The sequence below is a fragment of the Salvelinus namaycush genome, chromosome 1 (genome assembly GCF_016432855.1).
Source record: "Salvelinus namaycush isolate Seneca chromosome 1, SaNama_1.0, whole genome shotgun sequence".
Classification (NCBI taxonomy): domain Eukaryota; kingdom Metazoa; phylum Chordata; class Actinopteri; order Salmoniformes; family Salmonidae; genus Salvelinus; species Salvelinus namaycush.
In genome coordinates this window covers 35,446,071-35,473,183 of record NC_052307.1, presented here as the reverse complement: position 1 = coordinate 35,473,183, position 27,113 = coordinate 35,446,071, and the positions used below count along the sequence as shown (strand labels likewise).

Genomic DNA, 27,113 nt, shown 5'->3' with positions numbered 1-27,113 from the left:
GACCCATAAGCCTACAGTGTGTTTATCATAGGCCTACAGTACATATTCAGTCCTAACGTGACATGGACTTTTCCCCCCTCAAATGTTGACTAGTTTACTAACTTTGATATTTCAAGAAATCTCTTATCACGTCTAGTATGTCATTTCTCAGATACACACTTACTAGCACTGCATTGTCAGTCCCTCCCTGCTGAGATTTGGAAACAGTGCTGTGCTGAAACACAGAGTTGTATCTCATAGGAGACTAAAATCTATAAACAACAGTGTTGTTCACTTTGCTAAGTGTGCTGTGACCACTTTGTCTACCAAAAGTGTTTCCCCCCCTTTTCTCCCTACAGAAACCTGTCGTATTTTCTTAAGCAACAGAGCCCCTCTGCGGTCATACTGAGCCTGTGGGAGGCACGACACCAAGACACTGGTGACCTGGACTCTCTGGCGAGCGCTCTGGAGGAAATTGGCAAGATCCACTCCAAAAGCACTGCAGCAAAGAGCCAGGAGGACCCTGAATCAGACTTAGTGCATCATTTAGGAACAGGTAGCCCAGGCAACCCAGTGTGTGGAATGGGTGAACTCACCAATCATGAGACTGCTAACTCAGTCCCAGAGTATACTGGCTGACTTATAAGAGGAATTCTTCTTCTACATAGATCCCAACAACAGAAGCGTAATGCATAAGATGGAGATTGTTGTTCACAGTGCAAAACAAGACAGGCAAAAATGACCACTGAAAAAATATCAAATCTGTCATTGCTGTGTGCATACTGTATCCACCCTTTTCTGATGATGTACTGTAAATCTGTTTTGCCTTTCTGTGTTCTATTCCCTCCATTATTTTCCTCTTAGTTAATCCATTCTTAAGGCAGGCTGCCCCTCAATTGAGTTTCTGTTGCCCTTGTTTTCTTATTCGGTTGTTGGGACCAACCAATGCTCTTCAGAGAGTGGAACAGCTCTTCACCGTCCCGAGAGGTTGAAACTATCCTCAGTGCCCAAATGGAACCCCATTTCCTATGTAGTGAATAGTAGTGCACTAAAAGTAAAAAGTAGTGCACTAAATAGGGAATAGGGTCCGCTATTTGGGAAGAAACCAATATCACACCCATTTACCATAAGACATCTGTATGGTATTCATTCCTATTTGAATACTAGGTTATCAATTCCAAATAATGTATCAAATGGGAGAAACCACTCTGAAAAACATGTGAAAGGTACAGATTTGAATAACATGAGTTTTACTGTAATGGCAAAACCCCTGACGATGATGAAAACGTCTTTGTGTCAGGCTACAGTATTGTATGTGTGTATGTGTTTGTGTGTGCGCGCACGAGTTGTGGTTTGGCCACCCAGGGGGAGAAGGAGAACGCTGGAGGAGTTGTAAGACATCATTTCCTGGCACTGTGCCATGTGTAACACTGCATCTTATCACCCACTTCCAACCATTGACACCTGTCAAAGAGCTGCATAGCTCTTACACACAAGCCTCCCAGCAGAGGCACAGCACTTCACAACTACACAGGACATCAATGTGGATAGAATGTGTTATGGTATGGAAGCCCTTCTGGTACATTAAGCATGCATGTTTAACATCCTGTTGTACTGTACAAGTAAGGAGAGCCCATAAGACTCTGAACAAAAGTAGTACACTATGTAGGGAACATGGTGCCATTTGGGACGCATTTTAAATGTCATAGAAAAGCAGGGGATTATGAATTACTGGTCTGAGCAATAGGCACTGTTTTGAACATGTTTAGAAAAGACATCCAGCTAAAACAAAAATGAAAGAATGCAACAGTAATTCATAGGATGGATCGTTTTTTTTCTTCATGTAATTCATAGGGCGGATGTATACTTTAAAGTCATTCTTATTATGCATATTTCTGTTGTATGTGTTCAGTGTGATTTCTCATCTACAGGTTTTGGATCATGTCCCTTTGTAGTTACTCACTGCTTTCATTGGTATAGGATTATGATCATAGTAACAAGGATTTGAAATTATCTGAATACTTTTTGAAAATGTTGCTCATTTTACGAAAGACGCTCAACTTGTTGATTGTACACCTGTTGCAGTCTCCTCTGAACTACCAACACTGTTGGCACATAGTTTGTTATATGCAATTTCATATACAACAAGATGTGTCCCAAATGATACCCTATTCCCAATAGTGCGCTACTTTTGAATAGTGCACTTTAAAGGTAATAGGGTTCCATTTGGGACACAAAACATACAGTGTTGAGCTGAAGAGTGTTTATGCTACATGACCGGATTCATGTACCGTTTTTGTCGCTCTCATCATGAAGGATTACATAAGAGCTGAAGTTACATTGTACGTGAAACCTACTTTGCTATTCAGATTCGCTATACTCTACTGATAAATCGAATGTTAATCGTTATACAACCCAGCTGGCTATAGAACAGATTAGTGAGTGAGCTTTACATTTTGAATATGATTGTTTTTTAATTGTTAGTTGTTGAATTCTCCTTCCCTGTACTAATGTGAGCAAGAGTGGTACAAAACATGGAAGCAAGTGTGCTGTTGTAATGCTAAACAGTGGCTGATGTTGCATTAAGAGCATTTGTCTGTAAAATACAATACATCATAACAACCAAACAGAATTGTAACTATTTTATTTAATGCAGCAATGCTGAGTCATGTCCAACTTATTAAATGTTGAAGTTAAGTTTGTAAATGTTAAGTGGGGCCACTGGGCTTTGAACCATGGATATATATACACCCACACACACACACACACACACACACACACACACACACACACACACACACACACACACACACACACACTCTGTATACTTATGCTTTGTGTTAGAGTATTGCTGTGTCACTGGCTGAAGAGTTTACTGTTGGACCCCTGATTTACTGTCCCCTGAGCTGGGATGTGTCCCAAATGGTACTTTATTCCCTATAGTGTGTACTACTTTTGACTAGAGCCCTATGGGCCCTGGTGAAAAGTAGTGCAGTATATAGTGAAAAGGGTGCCAATTAGGACACAACCCTGGTAACTATATCTCCACCCTGATTTATATCACGGATGGATGTTACCTAGCTCTGGTCCAGGGCATTAGCTGGCTCAGCGTTATCATGCCACACTAACCCCGTGGACCAGAGCTAGAGGTTACAATGCTCCTTTTTACATCACGCATGGCCTTGGGCTTCATGTCACTATTCTTGTGCCTTGTTTAACTACTGTAAATGGTGAATGTTGTAAAGTACAGATGGGGCTGAAAAAAAGCAACAAAACAAAACCATACCAATATACATTTAAAAAAGTATTAGTTCAAAAAGTATTTAAGATTATATAATTGAATAGGCTGCAGAGCTTTTCTAGTGCTAAACATATATGTTTGGTATTACCAGGGCAGCTTTGTGGTATGTTATATCTATATAATTATGGACATTTTGGATGTTTTATGTACAGTAGAATTTGCAAATGTATATGTAGCCTTTTGGAAATAAATGTACAGTTGAAAAGTCTCAAATTTAGTATGAGTAGGTTACTGTGCACCTTTGACACAATGTATAATTCATTACCTACATGATATGCACTTTACTAGGTCTACATCACTGTAATTTTGTTTGAGTACATATCTGACATGCATGCCTTTTCATGCTTTTGATTTCTCCTTGCTTATATAATATGGCTCAAGTTGTTTTCTTCCACAAGTCTCTTCGTGATTCTACAGTAGCTTGGTCCCAGTTATCCTCTGGCTGTACTGTAACTCTAAAGAATACTGTGGCTGCTCATACAATTAGATTTTGATTATCTTAATACCAGCTGAGAAAAAGTGCCCTGACTGCCCACTTCTTGCATACCATGCAATCCTGGGCACACAGGAAGTTACTGTGCTTGCAAGAGACTGTACTGCAGAAGTGCAATACAGCACTAATTAGTCATGTGGAGGGCACATAGGAATAAGTCTGCCCCTGAGGAAGGTGAGGTCCTACTCAGTTCTATTGAATGTCCCAAACTGGTAGGAGAGGAGAGGAGCAAAGTTCAAGACCATTTAAACATACCTACACTGAACAAAAATATAATCGCAACATGTACCAATTTGTAAGATTTTACTGAGTTACAGTTCATATAAGAATATCAGTCAATTAAAATAAAGTAATTAGGGCCTAATCTATGGATTTCCGATGACTGGGAATACAGATATGCATCTGTTGGTCACAGGAAAAGTTGAGTTGATCAGGCTGTTGATTGTGGCCTGTGGAATGTTGTCCTACTCCTCTTCAATGTTTGTGCGAAATTCCTGGATATTGGAAGGAACTGGAACACGCTGACGTACACTTCGATCCAGAGCATCCCAAACATGCTCAATGGGTGATATGTCTGGTGAGTATGCAGGCCATGGAAGAACTGGGACATTTTCAGCTTTCAGGAATTGTGTACAGATCCTTACGACATGGCGTTGTGCTTTATCATGCTGAAACATGAGGTGATAGCGGTGGATGAATAGCACCACAATGGGCCTCAGGATCTCGTCACGGTATCTTTTTGCATTCAAATTGCCATCGATAAAATACAATTGTGTGTGTTGTCCGTAGCTTATGCCTGCCCATACCATAACCCCACCGCCACCATGGTGCACTCTGATCACAAAGTTGACATCAGCAAACCGCTCACCCACACTACGCCATACACACTGTCTACCATCTGCTCGGTACAGTTGAAACCGGGAGTCATCCGTGAAGAGCACACTTCTCCAGTGTAACAGTGGCCATCAAAGGTGAGCATTTGCCCACTGAAGTCGATTGCGACGCCGAACTGCAGTCAGGTCAAGACCCTGTTGAGGACACAGAGCAAGCTGATGAGCTTCCCTGAGAAGGTTTCTGACAGTTTGCAAAAATTAATCGGTTGTGAAAATCCACAGTTTCATCAGCTGTCCGGGTGGCTGGTCTCAAACAATGCCAGATGTGGAGGTCCTGCTATGGCTTGGTTACACATGGTCTGTGGTTGTGAGGCTGGTTGGACGTACTGCCAAATTCTCTAAAACTATGTTGAAGGCAGCTTGTGATAGAGAAATGAACATTCAAATCTCTGGTAACAGCTCTGGTGGACAGTAATGCGTTCAGCATGCCAATTGCACGTGCCCTCAACTTGAGACATCTGTGGCATTGTTGTTTGACAAAACTGCACATTTTAGAGTGGTCTTTTATTGTCCCCAGCACAAGGTGCACCTGTCTAATGATCATGCTGTTTAATTAACTTCTTGATATGCCACACCTGTCAGGTGGATGGATTATCTTGGCAAAGGATAAATAATACTCTTGTTGTGTGTATGGAACATTTCTGGGATCTTTTATTTCAGCTCATGAAACATGGGACCAACACTTTACATATTGTCTTTATATTTTTGTTCAGTGTACTAATTTCCAGAGTGAAGTGTTTGCCTTCTTCAAAATTAGCCTAGACCCAGCACAATCCAAACCTAAGAAACCAAGCAGACATCTTTGATGGGTCGCTCAGCGAGCATTGCCACTCCCTTGAGTCTGCATCCTTATCAAGAACCACAGAATGCATCAGCTATAGCAAACATAGCAGCAGTCATGAGTGGTCCAGATGTCTTTTGATTGTTAGATCTATATGAACAATGGCTTTCTTGCTCTATGGATGCATCATTTCACGCAAGACCGAGTGTCTCTGGGTTTTCGCGCCTCCCTTGTACTTGATTAATGAATTAAGGTCACAAATTAGTAAGAAACTCCCCCCACCTGGTTGTCTAGGTCTTAATTGAAATGAAAAAAACAAAAACCAGCAAACAGTAGCCACTCCATGGAATGAGTTTGACACCCCTGTATTAAAGGAATAGAATGATATGTTGATTTTAAGAAATGGTTTATGACCAGCATCTTATGTTTCACATGTTAGTGTTTTGCTGACCCCATGAGCAAATTGCTAAGGTAAGAGGTAAAAATATCAGCAAAACCAAAAAGTTCTATACAATGAGCGGCTGTGTTGGACACATACAATACTGTATGACAACTGCATATGTGGAATAACATTCAACGCATTTGATGCACTGTCCATACTAGCTGTGTTTTTTACCTTTTGTATTTGATATATATATGAATATGTGTATATTTATGTATATATACAGTTGAAGTCGGAAGTTTACATACACTTAGGGTGGAGTCATTAAAACTCGTTTTTCAACCACTCCACAAATTTATTGTTGACAAACTATAGTTTTGGCAAGTCGGTTAGGACATCTACTTTGTGCACGACAAAAGTAATTTTTCTAACAATTGTTTACAGACAGATTATTTCACTTATAATTCACTGTATCACAGTTCCAGTGGGTCAGAAGTTTACATACACTAAGTTGACTTTAAACAGTGCCTTTAAACAGCTTGGAATGTTCCAGAAAATGATGTCATGGCTTTAGAAGCTTCTGATAGGCTAATTGATATCTTTTGAGTCAATTGGAGGTGTACCTGTGGATGTATTTCAAGGCATACTTTCAAGCTCAGTGCCTCATTGCTTGACATCATGGGAAAATCTAAAAGAAATCAGCCAAGACCTCAGAAAAAAATGAAGACCTCCACAAGTCTAGTTCATCCTTGGGAGTAATTTCCAAACGCTTGAAGGTACCACGTTCATCTGTACAAACAATAGTACGCAAGTATAAACACCATGGGACCACGCAGCCGTCATACCGCTCAGGAAGGAGATGCATTCTGTCTCCTAGAGATGAACTTACTTTGGTGCAAATCAATCCCAGAACAACAGCAAAGGACCTTGTGAAGATGCTGGAGGAAACAGGTACGAAAGTATCTATATCCACAGTAAAACGAGTCCTACAATGACCCCAAGCATACTTCTAAAGTTGTGGCAAAATGGCTTAAGGACAACAAAGTCAAGGTATTGGAGTGGTCATCACAAAGCCCCGACCTCAGTTCCATAGAAAATTTGTGGGCAGAACTGGAAAAGCATGCGCGAGCAAGGAGGCCTACCAACCTGACTCAGTTACACCATTTCTGTCAGGAGGAATGGGCCAAAATTCACCCAACTTATTGTGGGAAGCTTGTGGAAGGCTACCCAAAATGTTTGAACCAAATTACACAATTTAAAGGCAATCCTGCCAAATACGAATTGAGTGTATGTAAACTTCTGACCCACTTGGAATGCCATGAACGAAATACAAGCTTAAATAAATCATTCTCTCTACTATTATTCTGACATTTCACATTCTTAAAATAAAGTGGTGATCCTAACTGACCTAAGAAAGGGAATTTTTACTAGAATGAAATGTCAGGAATTATGAAAAACTGAGTTTTTAAATGTATTTGGCTAAGGTGTATGTAAACTTCCGACTTCAACTGTATATATATATACACTGCTCAAAAAAATAAAAGGAACACTAAAATAACACATCCTAGATCTGAATGAATGAAATATTCTTATTAAATACTTTTTTCTTTACATAGTTGAATGTGCTGACAACAAAATCACACAAAAATTATCAATGGAAATCAAATTTATCAACCCATGGAGGTCTGGATTTGGAGTCACCCTCAAAATTAAAGTGGAAAACCACACTACAGGCTGATCCAACTTTGATGTAATGTCCTTAAAACAAGTCAAAATGAGGCTCAGTAGTGTGTGTGGCCTCCACGTGCCTGTATGACCTCCCTACAACGCCTGGGCATGCTCCTGATGAGGTGGCGGATGGTCTCCTGAGGGATCTCCTCCCAGACCTGGACTAAAGCATCTGCCAACTCCTGGACAGTCTGTGGTGCAACGTGGCGTTGGTGGATGGAGCGAGACATGATGTCCCAGATGTGCTCAATTGGATTCAGGTAGGGGGAACGGGCGGGCCAGTCCATAGCATCAATGCCTTCCTCTTGCAGGAACTGCTGACACACTCCAGCCACATGAGGTCTAGCATTGTCTTGCATTAGGAGGAACCCAGGGCCAACCGCACCAGCATATGGTCTCACAAGGGGTCTGAGGATCTCATCTCGGTACCTAATGGCAGTCAGGCTACCTCTGGCGAGCACATGGAGGGCTGTGCGGCCCCACAAAGAAATGCCACCCCACACCATGACTGACCCACCGCCAAACCGGTCATGCTGGAGGATGTTGCAGGCAGCAGAACGTTCTCCACGGCGTCTCCAGACTCTGTCACATGTGCTCAGTGTGAACCTGCTTTCATCTGTGAAGAGCACAGGGCGCCAGTGGCGAATTTGCCAATCTTTGTGTTCTCTGGCAAATGCCAAACGTCCTGCACGGTGTTGGGCTGTAAGCACAACCCCCACCTGTGGACGTCGGGCCCTCATACCACCCTCATGGAGTCTGTTTCTGACCGTTTGAGCAGACACATGCACATTTGTGGCCTGCTGGAGGTCATTTTGCAGGGCTCTGGCAGTGCTCCTCCTGCTCCTCCTTGCACAAAGGCGGAGGTAGCGGTCCTGCTGCTGGGTTGTTGCCCTCCTACGGCCTCCTCCACGTCTCCTGATGTACTGGCCTGTCTCCTGGTAGCGCCTCCATGCTCTGGACACTACGCTGACAGACACAGCAAACCTTCTTGCCACAGCTCGCATTGATGTGCCATCCTGGATGAGCTGCACTACCTGAGCCACTTGTGTGGGTTGTAGACTCCGTCTCATGCTACCACTAGAGTGAAAGCACCGCCAGCATTCAAAAGTGACCGGAACTGAGAAGTGGCCTGTGGTCACCACCTGCAGAACCACTCCTTTATTGGGGGCGTCTTGCTAATTGCCTATAATTTCCACCTTTTGTCTATTCCATTTGCACAACAGCATGTGAAATGTATTGTCAATCAGTGTTGCTTCCTAAGTGGACAGTTTGATTTCACAGAAGTGTGATTGACTTGGAGTTACATTGTGTTGTTTAAGTGTTCCCTTTATTTTTTTGAGCAGTGTATGTATGTATATATATATATATCTGTATGATGTGTATATATATATCTGTATGTGTGTGTATATGTATATATATGTGTGTGTATATACAGTGGGGCAAAAAGTATTTAGTCAGCCACCAATTGTGCAAGTTCTCCCACTTAAAAAGATGAGAGAGGCCTGTAATTTTCATCATAGGTACACTTCAACTATGACAGACAAAATGAGAAAAAAAATCCAGAAAATCACATTGTAGGATTTTTAATGAATTTATTTGCAAATTATGGTGGAAAATAAGTATTTGGTCACCTACAAACAAGCAAGATTTCTGGCTCTCACAGACCTGTAACTTCTTCTTTAAGAGGCTCCTCTGTCCTCCACTCGTTACCTGTATTAATGGCACCTGTTTGAACTTGTTATCAGTATAAAAGACACCTGTCCACAACCTCAAACAGTCACACTCCAAACTCCACTATGGCCAAGACCAAAGAGCTGTCAAAGGACACCAGAAACAAAATTGTAGACCTGCACCAGGCTGGGAAGTCTGAATCTGCAATAGGTAAGCAGATTGGTTTGAAGAAATCAACTGTGGGAGCAATTATTAGGAAATGGAAGACATACAAGACCACTGATAATCTCCTTCGATCTGGGGTTCCACGCAAGATCTCACCCCGTGGGGTCAAAATGATCACAAGAACGGTGAGCAAAAATCCCAGAACCACACAGGGGGACCTAGTGAATGACCTGCAGAGAGCTGGGACCAAAGTAACAAAGCCTACCATCAGTAACACACTACGCCGCCAGGGACTCAAATCCTGCAGTGCCAGACGTGTCCCCCTGCTTAAGCCAGTACATGTCCAGGCCCGTCTGAAGTTTGCTAGAGAGCATTTGGATGATCCAGAAGAAGATTGGGAGAATGTCATATGGTCAGAAGAAACCAAAATATAACTTTTTGGTAAAAACTCAACTCGTCGTGTTTGGAGGACAAAGAATGCTGAGTTGCATCCAAAGAACACCATACCTACTGTGAAGCATGGGGGTGGAAACATCATGCTTTGGTGCTGTTTTTCATACAGCACCAAATGTGTATGTGTATGTATATATATATATATATGTATGTGTGTATATATATAATGTGTGTATACAATAAAATGCAAAGTCATTACTTAAAAATCATATAATGTGATTTTCTGGATTTTTGTTTTAGATTCTGTCTCTCACAGTTGAAGTGTACCTATGATAAAAATGACAGACCTCTACATGCTTTGTAAGTAGGAAAACCTGCAAAATCGGCAGTGTATCAAATACTTGTTCTCCCCACTGTATATGTGTGTATATATATATATATATATATATATATATATATATATATATATATATATGTATGTTTAATCCATCCTTGCATAATTATATCAGCAGACAAGGGTGACTGGGTTAGTGTATTTTCACAGTTTACTTTACAGTGGTGTCTTTTTGTTTAAAATGGGTAGACTACATGTTTGAGGTTCACACTACCCAGCATTCTGTTGTGGGTATGAAACTCCTCTCTTTCTGAGCAAATGAGTCAGTTTAAACCTTCTCTTCCTGTCCTGTGACTGTGGCCGTGTCTGCGTGTGAGAGACTAAGTCGTGCAGACAACTTTTGCATAGATAATGTCAAACTGACATACACAGAAAGAGAATTTTCCACATTGATAAGGGTGAGTGTGGCTATTAATCTCATAAATCTGAGGGGTTTCTCCCCAACTAAAACAATATTTGTAATAGTTTGTATCCTCTACAGGATCGGTGTCCCCTCCGTGGGAGGGTTGAGCTAACGTGCGCTAATGTGATTAGCATGAGGTTGTAAGAATATTTCCCAGGACATAAACATATCTGATATGGGCACAAAAGCATGAAAAATGAAAAGATTATTGTTAATCTATCTGCACTGTCCAATTTACTGTAGCTATTACAGTGAAATAATACCATGCTATTGTTTGAGGAGAGTGCACAGTTATGAACTTGAAAATGTTTTAATAAACCAATTAGGTACATTTGGGCAGGCTTTTGAACAGAAATGCAATGGTTCATTGGATCCGTCTAAAACTTTGCACATACACTGCCATCTAGTGACCAAAATCTAAATTGTGCCTAAACTGGGGGAAAAAACATTGTGGCCTTTCTCTTGCATTTTAAAGATGATATACACATTTTTTTCATATTTTACCAGATCTAATGTGTTATTCTCCTACATTAATTTCACATTTCCACAAACGTCAAAGTGTTTCCTTTCAACTGATATCAAGATTATGCATATCTTTGCTTCAGGTCCTGAGCTACAGGCAGAAAAAAAGGGTCCGATCCTTGGCTAGAGATGGTTTAATTGGGACTATTTAATCGTTTCCCTAAAGGGGCGTGACGGGCACTGCGCCAATCGTCATTTGGAACTTTCTCTTTCGTGAGGAGAGTTGTCTCAAGTAAATCTAGCGCAGTTCAACCAAACGAAACCTTCGATTCATGGGGGAGTGCTGGTGACGCTTTTCTGTTTTCGGACTCATCAACTGGGATATGTACGCCACCTTTGACATTTTGCGAGGTTTGATAAAAGTATGAGCAATATAGTCCTACATTACATGGTAAGTTGTTTCACGCTGTACGGCTGTGACCACATCAATTTGAAGCGTTGTTGTCACACAGCACGCGTGCTCTGTCATTACCTCATCAATTAAATTGTGGAGCCTAACTAGTAATGTTACTTTTGACTTATGCTAAAATTCGAACTCATGTTCTGACTCAGTCGATACGCCATTTGTGCGGCCAGAAAGAATGTCGCGTAAACATGCCAATGGAAAAGCCTCATATAGGTGCGAAATTCTTATGTAGTGTCTGTTGAAGCCGGTGTTTAGTTAGACTAAGGCAGGGGTTCCCAAACTTTATTTTGCCTCGGGTACCGCCTTTTGTGATACGTTAGCAAATACATCAGGGACCCCCACATAATATCAGAACACAACTCCTACTTTAGAGTGCAATTTATTTTTTTGCATACAAGCAGTTTCTGCAGTGTATGGCCAGACTAAATAAGTTTCTGCCCCTGGGAAATAACATTTTAAAGGCTTGGCATTAGTGAGAATATGTTGCAGTTCTAAAGCTAATTTCTTGCAATTCTACACATTTTGCCTTGGGCAGAGAGAACATTTAGCAATTTAATGCTAAAATAACTGTGTATTTATGTTCCAAATAACATTTTGGGAGAATACATAATATGATGCAGCATATCTATTGTCACCTTGCCTCTTTTCTACTCTGGAGTGTGCTTGGGTTTTGTTCAGAGGGTTTGTAGGCTAGCCCATATTTGAACATACTTTACAGGTGAATACAGGTTGCTTAATTGGGTGTGCCCATGTATCTTGTGACTCAGAGATTCCAAATGGATTTGTGATGAAATTGCATCACAGCGCTTCTTGTTTGTCTCTAGTTGAGAAATAACACCCTCAAATAGTTGACCCAGATAAAGACCAGTTTCAAAATAGTTTTCGTGTAACTACATACATCGTTGGGACTAATCATTAGGCTTGCTTCACTTATAGATGAAGTGTTAGTCTACACCTGTTGTTTACGAAGAAGGTGACAAATAACATTAGATTTGTAGTTGTTTTTGATAGAGCATCAGTGGCGTGATCATGAATGCAATTATATTGGCACTGTTATCATACCTAAGTTTTGGCAAGGCTGTCACTTGAATAAGGAGCTCTGCATGTACAAAGATGAGGACATTTCTTGACAAACAAGGTTTGGATGATCTCATAGACATTCTTGGATTATTTTCTTTCCCTTCTCTAGTTAGTCATTAATATGGACCTTTTTGAAGGTATTTCCTTGAAGGGGAAGTGATTTATTGTCAGGACTACAATGTCATATTGTGAGTAAAGAAAGACCTAGGTTTATGTACCAAATGGCATGCTATTCCCTACTTTTGACCAGAGCCCTCTAAAGTAGTGCACTATATGGGGAATATGGTGCCATTTGAGATTTACACCTATTTTTTACAACGGTAATTTCCTCACCAACTTTGGTTACTTTCCTTAGATGTTATGGGTGTCTAAAGTAAGCTAGGTGAAAACTGGATGACAATGTTTTTCATGTGTGCTTCATCTTTATCTAAGGTTGTCCTCCTAATCTGGGCCCTCAAACCCATGGCGGCAGCTCAGTCTGGCCTTAAATTGACACGGACAGGAGGCAGCGTCAGAAACTTGACACAGCGGGACATCTCATGCCGGGAAAACCTGGAGTACCCACATGACAACATCTGCTGTTTAAACTGCCTAGCTGGTGAGACAAATAGAGATTTAAGATTCAGTCTACTGAGACCAGTGTATGCACTGGAAATGGTATACTACTTTGACCTTGTATTGACCATGGTTATACGACTACAGTAATTCATATTCAGTATCAAATGTCTGCTGCAGGTAAGACACCTTTTGGATAACCCAGTAACTGTTTCTCTATGGCCTCAGGTACATATGTCAAAGCGTACTGCACGCGTTCCTTTGAGCGCGGAACCTGTGAGACCTGTGAGTTTGACACATACACTGAACATGGCAACGGACTACGGCAGTGCTTGAAGTGCACCACGTGTCACTCAGGTAATTCTGTTTAACAAGTTAGCCCTTTTCAAATTCAACATGACCCATTAGAATGAATGACAAATGAAATGGCTGAGCTCCAAGGCTCCGATCTATCCCGTGTCTGATTTTTTTTGTTTGTTTGTTGTGTCTTTAACATTACAAACTCTGTATGTTCCTCTCACAGATCAGGTGACTACAAAGGCATGCACCATCACTCAGGACAGAGAGTGCCGGTGTAAACCTGGGTTATTCTGTGCCCCTGACCAAGCCTGTGAGGTGTGCAAAAAGTGCTTAAGGTATGTCCATAGAATATGTGAACATACACGCTGATGCTCTCAAACTAAATCTAGCCTAACCTCCATTTTTACTTCATTGGATTGTTGTGAAGACGTTATTGCACAGTGGTGAATAGCTTTCTTATACATGGCATTTATTCATCAATAAATCAAATCTAATTAAACTGGTTTTAATATGGCTTTTAAAATGATATTTTGTTGAAAACCCCATTTATCTCAGATGTAAAGAGAATGAGGTGAGGCTGAAGAACTGCACCGCTACGTCCAACACGGTCTGTGAGACCAGACTGCCCACATCCAGCACCATCTCAGGTACAAGACCAGGTCCAGGTACAGCAGACATCACCTTGCTGCATGCTCTGTTGTCTCCTGTTTATTACTGTGGATTAGGATTTTATTGTGCGTTAACGCAATAGAATATTATGAATGTTGCGTGTATTTTGGAAAATGATTATTTCTGAATTTCAAGGGGCGTTCAGGGATTCAAACAACGACGAATTGTCAACCCCGCCACTTATTTGGTCAACAGCGGATGGATGGGGTTGTGACATTAAACATTAATTTCTCTCTATTGAAACAGCAGGTGTTGTTGTGATTGTGGTGGCAGTACTGGGTATCACTGCTGCAATTGCCGCTGTCTCTTGGAAGAGGCGAAATTGCTGTAAAAGGAGAGGTAAAGGTCATTTATATCAAATAAATACCTTTTGATCTTTCAAAAGTGAAGTCTCAGGATGCCTTCCAAATGCCACCCTATTCCCTATGGGGCCTGGTCAAAAGTAGTGCACTATACAGGTAGTAGGGTGCCATCCAGAGGGAACAGAGCCTCAAAGCTCACTGTGTCAGCAGTGATGCACTTAAAGCTGTCAACAGAACATGTCAATATTGTACCTAAAAGTAAAGTGCCCTGTGTGTTTCATACTTCATCTGTTCCAGACTCCCAGAATAATCCCAGTGAGACGCTGAAGATTGAGGTGGTGAGTCAGCCGGTCTCATTCCAAAGTTATTTTCACATTTGTGGTGTCAGACTCAATGGGGCTGATCCCGACTTAGGAATTTATGTCATTCCTACACATGCCTTTCCTACGCACTTCTCAGTATTTGGTATTCAGACTTGCCTTATTCATTCACTTGCCTTATTCATGCTCTACCTTGCGCCCTCTGAATACATCTAGTTCAACTGCTGAAAAACTCCCACTTGCTGGCCAACAGATTTTCAATGGGGTTTTCAGCCATCCCTTTAAATACGGTGTACCTTTTCAAATTAGAATTTTGTCGGACAGACTCAAGAGAATACGCATAGAGAGAAATGCGCATGAAAAGGGAATTGTGTTACATTTACGCACGCTTAACTCTGGTCTGAATCTGGGCCAATCGGCACTGCATACTGAATTAGATGAATTCTGATCAAATTACTGAGACGAGCTGATAGAATTACACATGTGAAAACATGGCGAAGTGCATAAGTGAACAGCAACAAATGTGACTCATTAGACTACATATAACTTCTCATATTTTGTAGGATGATCAAAACAACAGGTCAATTGAGGAGAGGCAGAACAACCGGAGTGCTGTGCAGGATGACACATGGCTCCATCCTTTGCTGGAGCTGACCCAGGTGGTGGGCGCCAACGCCTCCTCAGCCGATGAGGACAATGGACTGGGCGACAGCCTCCACAACACCACCAACTCCTCCCGGTCCAGTTTGTCTGCACTACCCTCATCCTCCCCGCTTTCCAGCCCTTCGGCCAAGAGGCAGCCTGGCACTGGGGCTACGGTGAGAGCAGCAGCACAGGACATGCTCATGCGAACCTACCCCTTGTCCCTTGTCTCTCTCAATCTCTTTTCTAACCACATCTTCATTGTTTCTTTAGAACTCCCATCCTATTCTGGCTCTGGTCTTACTTTCTGTTCATCTTTATTTTCTCTGCTCAATATACAGTGCATTCTGAAATATTCAGACCCCTTGACTTTTTCCACATTGTAGCCTTGACTTTTTCCACATTCTAAAATGGATTGCATTTTGTTTTTCCCTCATAAATCTACACACAATACCCCATAATGACAAAGTGAAAACAGGTATTTAGACATTTTTGCAAATGTATAAAAAGCAATAAAAACAGATGCTTTATTTATATACGTATTCAGGCCCTTTGCTATGAGACTCCAAATTGAGCTCAGGTGCATCCTGTTTCCGTTGATCATCCTTGATGTTTCTACAACTTGATTGGAGCCCACCTGTGGTCAATTCAATTGATTGGAAAGGCACACACCTGTCTATATAAGGTCCCACAGATCTGGGTAATTGTACCAAAACATTTCTGCAGCATTGAAGGTCCCCAAGGACACAGTGGCCTCCATCATTCTTAAATGGAAGAAGTTTTAGAACCACCAAGACTCTTCCTAGAGCTGGCCGCAAGACCAAACTGAGCTATTGGGGGAGAAGGTTCTTGGTCAGGGAGGTGACCAAGAACCCAATGGTCACTCTGACAGAGCTCCAGAGTTCCTCTGTGGAGATGGGAGAACCTTCCAGAAGGACAACCATCTCTGCAGCACTCCACCAATCAGGTAGAGAGGCCAGACGGAAGCCACTCCTCAGTAAAAGGCACATGACAGTCCAGTTGGAGTTTGCCAAAAGGCACCTGAAGGACTCTCAGACCATGAAAAAACAAGATTCTCTGGTCTAATGAAACCAAGATTGAACTCTTTGGCTTAAATGCCATGCGTCTGAATTCGTTCAGAATGCACTGTACTTACTTACTGTTTGAAAGCCACAGTCTGTCTGACGTGTATATAGCATTAGTTCACCCAATTCATAATTACTCTCATGGGCAAATGGACCCCAAACAACCGTGTCCCATTTTGAAGTAGAGCTACTCCCTTTCCACCATCCAGCTTGATGAAGACTTACTAGGCAGAAGACTTACTAGGCAGAAGACTTACTAGGTAGTTTTGACACTTGTTTTTGAAGATTTAATTAACCATTGCTAGTGGCCAGGCCCAAGCACATAAATGTGATTTATAGATGCAAATGCAGGGTCAAGGAAAGGACGGAATAAGGCCAGAGACAAGAAGTCCAGAGCTTTTGTTGAGGTCCTTCCCTCCTGCACGACCCTCCAAGAGCCAAACTTCAGAGCTTAGTGCAGGGGCCTCGTTTAGGAGCTTGACTTATGATTTATGACTGACCATGTTTATTTTTTATTTCTAGGAAGATGTCCTTCTCAGAAAACTTGCTCCTTTGAATGGTGAGAGTATACCCTCTATATTTTATGGATTTAGGCTAGTTAACGTACTAATATTATTTAGCCTTGTCTATGACCCACTCTGCTGTGCTCCATGTTTTTGTTGATTAATACAGTACAGCACGGTGGGCTTTGATGTCAGGGCCTTGACTTTTATTTTTTAATTTTTAGGTGACGAGTCCTTGAAGAAAAGTTTTGAACTTTTTGAAGAGCTGGACGTTTACTACCATAACAGATTCTTCAGGAACATCGGACTCAGTGACAACGCTATAAAAAGCACTGCACACCTTCATCCTGAAGACCGAGTCTATGAACTGTTAAAAGTATGGTTGGAAATGGTGGGCATGCAAGCTGACATAAATGACTTAATCAAAGCCTTACTTTATTTGGACCAAAAGTTATCAGCAGAAAATATTATTTCTAAAGCCATTGCAAATGGATATTATGAATATGCAGTAAATTAATATGCAGAAAATAAAATTGCATTAGGAAAGTATAAAGACCCCTTCCCTTTTTCCACATTTTGTTACGTTACAGCCTTATTATAAAATAGATTAAATAAAAATCTTCATCAGTTAACACACAACCCCATAATGACAAAGCGAAAACAGGTTTTTTAGACATTTTTGCAGATGACTTATTTGCATAAGTATTCAGGCCCTTTACGATGTGACTTGCAATTGAGCTCAGATGCATTCTGTTTCCATTGATCATCCTTGAGATGTTTCTACAATTTGATTGGAGTCCACCTGTGGTAAATTCAATTGATTAGACATGATTTGGAAAGACTCACACCTGTCTATATAAGGTCCTACATTTGACTGTGCATGTCAGAGCAAAAACCAAGCCATGAGGTCAAAGGAATTGTCTGTAGAGCTCCGAGGCAGGATTTGGTCGAGGCACATATCTGAGGAAGGGGTACCAAAACATTTCTGCAGTATTGATGGTCCTCAAGTGGCCTATATCATTCTTAAATGGAAGAAGTTTGGGACCACCAAGACTCTTCCTAGAGCTGGCCGCCCAGCCAAACTGAGCAATCGGGGGAGAAGGGCCTTGGTCAGGGAGGTGACCAATAACCCGATGGTCACTCTGACAGAACTCTAGAGTTCCTCTGTGGAGATGGGAGAACTTTCCATAAGGACAACCATCTCTGCAGCACTCCACCAATCAGGCCTTTATGGTAGTGGCCAAGTGGAAGCCACTCTTCAGTAAAACTCCTGCTTGGAGTTTGCCAAAAGGCACCTAAAGGACTCTGACCATGAGAAACAAGATTTTCTGGTCTGATTAAACCTTGATTGAACTCTTTTACCTAAATGCCAAGCGTCACATCTAGAGGAAACCTGGCACCATCCCTATGTGGAAAACATGGTGGTGGCATCATCATTCTGTGGGGATGTTTTTCAGCGGCAGGAACTGGGAGACTAGTCAGGATCGAGGGGAAAGAAGAACAGAGCGAAGTACAGAGAGATCCTTGATGAAAAGCTGTTCCAGAACGCTGAGTAAAGGGTCTGAATACTTATGTGCTGTTTTTTTAATTATTTAAAAAGAAAAATTATACATTTGCAACAAGTTCTAAAAACCTCTTTTTGCTTTCATTATGGTGTGTGTGTGAGAGTTGGTTGGTTGAGTGGGGAAAAACTATTTTAATCGATTTTAGAACAAGGCTGTCATGTAACAATGTGGAAAAAGTCAAGGGGTCTGAATACTTTCTGAATGCACTATGTCCCTGCTTCTAGGGAGTTCTGGGGAAAATACCCAAAATACAGACAGTAGTAGTCATAACTGAGCCGTAAATGTGATTAGTTAAATGATCTCCGGTACTTGCTGCGACAGGCCTATTGTCTGGCTGTTGAATCATTCCCTCTGCAGTTTCACACAGTGAACTGATAAGTTATGCACAGGCTAGCGACTGTAGAGCTCCTGGGTGTTGAGTAAACACTGTCAACTGTAGGAGAAGGATGTAGTCTACTCTGCTGTAGTGGTCAGGACATCATGAAATGCATGGGTCATCCTGAATGTATTTTAAACACCAGGTGTGCATCCCAAATGTCACCGTATTCCCTTTATAGTGCACTACTTTTGACCTGGGCTCTGGTCAAAAGTAGTGCACTATATATAAATATGGTGCCATTTGGGATGCACAACCAGTGGTGTGTTTCTTTATGATTCAGCATACAACTGTTATACATTCTATTTATTTATTTTTGAATTTAAAGGACTGGTAAATGTGTATTTGCCTATAAGGTTGCTTTCTTATGTTGGTCCTGTAGAGCCAGATCTATTGATGCTGAATATTCTGTACAAACTATAGACTTTGTTTTTGTCATGAAATAATGCTGCCTTGGTTTCCACCATAGTGCTGTCTTCACACACTGATAATAATGCCAAAGTCCTGTTGCTCCTTAAGCAAATAATGTATGTTGAGCGATGTCCATCAAACTAAATAAAGCAACAATGCTTCATAAATGTGACATTTAGAAAATGAGCAATGTTGCACAGATCTCATGTCTTCAGAGCAGATAACTCCACCTAGTGGAAACTATGGAAATAATTGTCTTCTGCTGTTTTAACGATGAGCTTATATCCTCAGCCTTTAGTCCTCTACACTGTATTTTGTGATGTCCTCTGTAGTATTTATCATGGCCTTTTTCAACTGATGAAATGAGTTGTTACTCTCCCAATACTTTGTTCAGTATTTCAAATACAATTGGCTCTGCATTATGTTCTTGTCATATCTCCTCTGAAGTTTAAAGATCTTGTCAGTATATCCTTGAGTTGGTGCCAAAGTGCAGTTGCCAATGGCAGTGTCCCTTTTAAATTATAATTTCACATTATTTATGTAGATGTTCTTTACAATGTATTTTCTTTTTTAAGAACAAATGGAAATGGGTATGAATGCATCAGTTTTGAAATAAAAGTTTTATATATTTTGTACTCTTTTCTAAATGTTTCTAACTAGAACCAGATATTGCTAAAATGTTGCCCAAGAATCAATCACATGTCACAAAGAGTAAGCTTAGTGACATTTTAGAGATATAACATTGATTGTTATTTGGTTGACATGTTCTGTGATGTCATAATTGTGTGTTGTCCAAAATGTCATTCTGTTTCAATACATTGTTTAGAAGCAAGACCAGGAGGTAGAGAGGAAGGGTCTCTGCTGCACCTGCACTCGGTATGAGGATGGCAAAGAACGCTGGGGCATTTGACCTCAACAGCTGCACCGTCAGGCAGCTCATGCAGCAGACTGGCATTTCCTTGCGCAATGCCAGGAGACTAGTGTGCTTCAGGAACCACCAACGGAGGTGGGCTCACAGTATAGAGGCTGAGAGGAAGGCCTTGGCAAGGCCATCCCGGAAAGGAAACAGAAATAGGTGTGAAGTGGCTTCTCAGAACAGTACAGCAGGTGTCAGTGGCACACAGCTCCCTACCCATGGGTCTGTAGCTACAGGGACTGAACCTATCCATGTGTCTGTAGCTACAGGGACTGACCCTATCCATCTGTCTGTAGCTATAGGAACTGAGCAGGAGGAGAGCACATCATCCTCACAGAGCAGTAACATCACAGCTAATCATGATGCTGGGGAACTGGGACAAGCAAGCCAAACCGCATCTCCAGAGTCCATTACACATAGAGAAAACATCAAGGGTGATGATGAGACACTGGACTTTACAAACATGGATCTCATCAAACAGAGACAATTGTCTACTGGGGGAGACGGTGCCATCCTAGTCAGCATCAGAACGCCCAGTGGAAGAGTACTTGAGGACAAGGGCACAGGATCCATGCGTGAGGGACACGCTGCAGTATGCACTGCTCCCCGACGCAGTGCTCGTCTGAGACTGAAGAGACTTACACTCTCTCAGAACTCAAAGCTGGTTGAAACAGAGAGAATCATGATGTCCCTTCATCAGCTTTCAAAACCTCTCAATCACGGTAAAGCAACTCGATTCCAATTACCCATCTTGAAGCCTACAGATTCTGCCCTCCAGAGCAGGGGTGAGTGTGCCTGTAGTTTAACTGAAGAGTCTCTACGTGGCTTGGACTCGGACAAGAGGCAAAGTAGGGCCTGTGATGCACTTGACAAGCAGCACTGTGGGAAACATGGAGGGTGCCCAGCATCTCCCTGCTTGGCAGATGAAGCAGAGTCTTCTAGAAATACAAGGCTTGTAAAAGGATTGGTCAACAACACACAACTGAGGAAGAGGAGGAGAAGCAGCAGAAACAAGTTCAGGAAAGAAAGTGAAAAGGAGGAAATGGAAGAGGAATCTCTCGACTTTTGTGTCATTCAATGATTTTGTGACATTCTTGATTTTGAAAATGATTGTTGTAAAATGTTATTTGGAAGCAAGTGGACTGAGACTCATCTTTGGACCGTTTATTCAAGTTGACTTTATTAATGTAGCACACAATTGCTTGTACAGCAGGATACAGTATAATATATATATTTTTTACAGTAGAATGCAAAGTTGATTTGTGTTGGGCTACAATTTGCTATTACACATGCTAATTACTGTAGTTAACCTAACATTTACTAAATATAGTAAACATAACAGTATCTACTAGCCTAGTAATTTTTAAGTATTAGTAGTATCTGTAACCTTCATTACTTACAAGTGATGCATTTCGAAAAAGGTTATCAATTCAACCACTGTATGCTATTAGTAAATCAGTTATTAAGAAGTACATTTTCAAGATGGAGATTTAGGTCTGCTCCTCTTCATTCTCACAACACAGCATCTAAAAGACAATGTTACACAAAGTCCTCTGCAAATCCCAAGTCCATCCACAAGCAGTCTGTATGTCATTGATGTTCAAAAGGGACTACATCCAGCATATTTAGATGGGATGTTTATCTTGCTCTTTGAAAAAGTTGTCAAATGTTTTTGATTTTAGAAGAAGGGATGGATCAACTTTAAATTCTTGATGATGTGTTTGCATTTTATACTTTCTCCATAAACAGTCTGCCAAAGATCTGCCATGATAAATGAGCCATCTGCAAACATACTGTACATGGACAATGATACTTTAGGTCCCTTACTCATCTGTTGGAGTGACGTTTCCTTGTCGAGTTTAGGCCCATACTCTTCATGAGTTTCACTTTTGCAGTTCCTAGATTCTTATATGAGGGCGAACCATTTCTAGGACCATGGTATTTGAGAGTTTTGTGGTATTTGTGGTATAATTAGTATTTTTTTCCTCATGCATTTTAGCTTCCGTCTGTTCTGAACTTGACTTGGAATCACCAGCTTGCCTAATCTTCCCATTGAAATGTCTGTCTCCATCTTGTATTCCATTTCATTTCTTGTTGGAGTTTCTGAAAACTTAATGTCCTCTTTGTAGATGGGGCTCACACGTCTACTAGATATTGCACTGACTATTTCAGTTGTTGTCATATAGTTCTGGTTGTCATCCTTATTTTCTTTCATTTCAGTTGCCTTTAATATCAGAATACTCGTCATGCTTTCATCCCAGTCAGTCACCATTGGTTTTTGTCTTCTCCCTCTCAAAATGTTCTGTGGCTCCTTCTAGAACTGGGGCATGAGATTCAACAGAAGCGGAGAGAGCTTCACTGACAGTTGTTGTACGTCTTCTTCCTCAACCTCCTCAATAGTCTCTAATGATGTTTAACCTGTTTCTCCTATTTCACTGTCCTCTGACACAGGTATAGTTTGAGCCTGTTTGTTGGTTTTGGCAATAATTTGATATCCCTCTTTTTCTTCATCATGTTTGTCTATCGCTGTAAATGTGGAATATCCAGTACATTGTTTCTCTCCAAATCCATTTCTGGTTAGAAAATGACTTGTTGACTTGTCTGCGGGTGTTGTAAAACTTGCATTTTTGTCCTCTGTCTCTATTTACTCTTCAATTTTTTGTGTGGATAGAGTTTCTGGAACGTTGATTTCCACATCAGTTTGTGGGCTCTCAGATTTACTAGACATCCCACTGATCATTCCAATAGTTGTCATGTCATTTGTATTTTCCTCATCCTGTTCTTTTATCATTTCAGTTGACTGCTATTGGTGTACTTGTTTCATCCCAGTCAGTGGCCAGTGGCATTTTCTGTACTCTCCATCTGAAAATGTCCAGTTGTTCAACAGAAACGGTTTGAGCTTCACTGTCTGTTGCTTTACCAAATAGATGGTCTACATTGTCCTCTTCAAAAATGTCTAGGTCTGTATGGTCTTCTGTTTCTTCTACATCCTCAGTTGATCCTTCGAACATTGGCTCAACAGAAACAGTGTCATGCTCTATGAAGATTGTAACTCTACCTCTATGGTCCTCTTTCTCCTCTTCTCCTTCTTTATTAAGAGGCCAGCAAATATTATGGTTAAACTCAAATATACTAATTGATAAAAAATATATATATATATTTTGGGAAAAATTGTTTAAAAAGGTATAGTCTTTGTAAATTATATCATAAATAGGACTGGTGGAGTTACAGTATGTCACAGTTAACAAAAACAGCAGCTAACAAAAACATATGGAAATGTCTGCTCTACTCAAAATTATAACCAACTAATTGCAGCATTACAGCAAAAATTGAAGAAGCAAGAGGTCTGATGAGTACAAATGTAAGGATGTATAAACCTAATGGCAAGTTAAAGTGTACTGTTAGCTAGTTAATGTTAGATGGCTGGCTCGCTAGCTAACGTTATGTGTATGCTCTCCACTTTTTGGAGGACCGAGTTTTGAAATCAGTGGAATTCAAGTATGATAGCTAAGGATATGGAGAAAACACCACCAGTCTGGATTACATTGTCGAACTAAGGCAACCATGCATGGCATCAGACAGGAAACGCATCCAACCATGATGCATACTGGTAAGATTTTCAGATATTACACATTTCTAATTTTGACAGAAAGTGGTTTAATTTCAAGTGTATTGTTAGCTAGCTAACATTATGTGTATGATCTTATTCTTCATATCTCAGACACATTCGCTTGACATATGCATATATGCATATTCATGCAGGGTAGTAACGTCATGAGTTGTGATTATGGTCCATTGTTTAGCTAGCTAGCTAGCTAGCTATATGTCTTAACAAAAGACTCCACTTTAATTTTGACAAAGTATTTTCATTTCAAGTTAGTGTGCTGTTAGCTAATATTTCGTGGCCACTCTACAATAAAGGCCTGATTGGTGGAGTGCTGCAGAGATGGTTGTCCTTCTGGAAGGTTCTCCCATCTCCATAGAGGAACTCTGTCAGAGTGACCATCGGGTTCTTGGTCACCTCCCTGACCAAGGCCCTTCTCCCCCGATTGCTCAGTTTGGCTAGGCGGCCAGCTCTAGGAAGAGTATTGGTGGTTCCAAACTTCTTCCATTTAAGAATGATGGAGGCCACTGTGTTCTTGGGGACCTTCAATGCTTCAGAAATTATTTGTTACCCTTCCTCAGATCTGTGCCTCAAAACAATCCTGTCTCGGAACTCTACGTACAATTCCTTTGACCTCATGGCTTGGTTTTTGCTCTGACATGTACTGTCAACTGTAGGACCTTATTTATATAGACAGGTGTGTGCCTTTCCAAATGATGTCCAATCAATTACATTTACCACAGATGGACCCCAATCAAGTTGTAGAAACATATCAAGTATGATCAATGGAAACAGGATGCACCTGAGCTCAATTTTCAAGTCTCATAACTAAGGGTCTGAATACTTATGTAAGTAAGGTATTTCTGTTTTATAAATTGGCAACAAAAAAAATGTTACCTGTTTTTGCTTTGTCATTATGGAGTATTGTGTGTAGATTGATGAATTATTTATTTATTTAATCAATTTTAGAATTCGGCTATAAGGTAACAAAATGTGGAAAAAGCGAAGGGAGCTGAATACTTTCCGAATGCACCATAGGTGTTTCTGCACATAGAAAGCTAAGTTAAGCTACCCAAACTTCCTTCACTGCTTCCTCCACATCTTTGCCTTGCACCCTAGACATGTCAAGAACTTAAACGGTTTGGCAGAATACTATATCAATACCCTATTCTGTACCTGTCTAGGCGCAAGCCAAAACGTATGTCAGTGTGTGGTGTATTAAGACATGTTGCCATGAGATAGAGAAAATTAAGACAACGCTTAAACTGCAATTTATATCGAGGTCAAGTGAGTTTTTTCCATTTTCGTTCTGTAGCTATAGGCGCGGTGCTGTACCGCTTTCCCCTCACCTGGGGGCAGAATAAGCTGCCCTGGATGCTGCGTCATGCTGGTGTCATGCTACTGGCTCTGGTCTGCTCCGTCCTGGGGCTCTGTGCTGTGTTTGACTTCCACAACTCCAAAGACATTCCCAACCTCTACTCCTTGGATTGTTATTTGCACTAAAGAACTCTTCACCATTCAGGTTTAGTATATGTGCCACTGCCAAAGCACAAATTAAAATGGCATTATCATAAAACAACTGTGAACTCATATTTGGCCATATTATGGCCTACTTGTGTTATGCCTTACTTTTGGCATGCATGTGTAACAGTATAACTTTAGTATGTCCCCTCGCCCCGACCTCGGACGCGAACCAGGGACCCTCTGCACACATCAACAACGGTCGCCCACGAAGCATCGTTACCCATCGCTCCACAAAGGCCGCGGCCCTTGCAGAGCAAGGGGCAACACTACATCTAGGTTTCAGAGCAAGTGACGTAACTGATTGAAACGCTACTAGCGCGTACCCGCTAACTAGCTAGCCATTTCACATCCGTTACACATGGTGATTGTTAGAATTGTCATGCCATTTTCTATGGCTGTGAGAGGCTGAAATAATGTTTGTTTTGTTTTCAGTGGGTGGTGGCCCTTGTTGGTTTCCTCCTGCCCTGCTCACCCATGTCATTCCACATGCTGCTGAAACGTGCCCATGTGTGGATGGGAGACAGCATACTGATACTCAGAATCGTGTCCTGCATCTCAGGGATCAACCAGAAACTCTTCTTAGCATTGTAAGAGACATTGTTCACTATGTGAGCCCATATTCTTATAGCGTCTCAGATTGCACTTCATCTCAAACAGATTCATTATTTGAATTACATTTTAGAAGCTATGTTATATTCCTATTCTATATACATACTGGGTGAACATTTATTCACTGATGTATTCAACTCCTTTATGTAATTAAAAAAAAAATCAATGTTTCCACATGCAGTCACTGCTTCAAGACAACAGCTAATAGAAAAAGAGAGGAGGCTTCAAACCTGCTCTCAGCTGCTAATCGTACTCCGCAAGCTATCCATCACTGTTATCTGCCCTTGCTGGATCCAAAATCCCCTTAATCAAATGATGAGATGCTGAATGTATTAGCCACTGCCAGGACAGTATAACAGCAATAATATATGTCCCAACCAGATTTGCACATTTACGAAAGAGTGGATTTGACATTGCTGCCTTGTTTTTCACATGAATAAAACAAATACATGAATATGATGTACCCAAAGAAATGACTGTTTCCGCATTTCTTTGTGACTGCCATTGCTGTTGGGCATGGCATTTCGGCTAGTCTTATCATTAAAGCTAGTCTGGGATTTGAGAATCTGTTCAGTCTGTTCAATTATTTATATTGACCATTCAATATGTGGCCATTCAAACGATCGATATGTTGTGTTCTTTTGTGGTAGAGAAAACTACAGCTGCTGTGGGCCTATTCAAGAAATACACATTTAACATGATGGCTATATCATTTGCACATGGTGGCAGCAGTTTATCAAGGATCAGTACAAAGAGTAACTATCCGACGCTGTCGCGGACTAAATGGCATGCATGGGTGGGTACAGTAGGGCACAAAGGACAAAATATGTGGGTCTTTGTTTTCTGTCAAGCATTCGACTCATGATAATGGTGTGCTTTTTTGGTTCTGGGTGCCAATTTGTACCAATGTGTCACAAAATCAGGGTTGTTGAGCTGCATTTTGCTGTCCTTCTGCGATGCTGTCGTGTCCCAGTGTCGCTCCAAATATCCAGGAATTAAGGCTATTCCACTTCCAGCGCTCACTGCTCAGCCCATCGGTGAGGTCATTTCAGCAGTGGGCGTAACTGGGCAGTCCACAAGGCATAACTTTGTCGGAAGCGGCATTGAAATTGCAAGGGGGAGTGAAAGTTTAGCCGGGGAA

The 27,113-nt window shown here is 41.2% G+C and overlaps 2 protein-coding genes across 2 annotated transcripts in view; both read left to right on the top strand.

The window, feature by feature from the left end:
- The window catches only part of LOC120051491 (netrin receptor UNC5D-like), a 192,758-nt gene extending 192,140 nt beyond the window's left edge, over window positions 1–618 (top strand). Inside the window, exon 17 of the mRNA XM_038998392.1 lies at window positions 339–618. Within this exon, the coding sequence (XP_038854320.1) occupies window positions 339–618 (280 nt within the window). The remainder of the gene's footprint in view (window positions 1–338) is intronic.
- Window positions 619–13,053: 12,435 nt separating this feature from the next.
- On the top strand, window positions 13,054–25,342 carry hdr (hematopoietic death receptor). Its single transcript, XM_038998379.1, has 10 exons — window positions 13,054–13,189; window positions 13,375–13,503; window positions 13,670–13,781; window positions 14,002–14,093; window positions 14,715–14,755; window positions 15,301–15,555; window positions 16,987–17,023; window positions 17,192–17,475; window positions 22,554–22,605; window positions 25,155–25,342. Exons 1-10 carry the CDS (start codon window positions 13,054–13,056, stop codon window positions 25,340–25,342), a joined length of 1,326 nt encoding a protein of 441 aa, XP_038854307.1.
- Window positions 25,343–27,113: the final 1,771 nt, after the last annotated feature.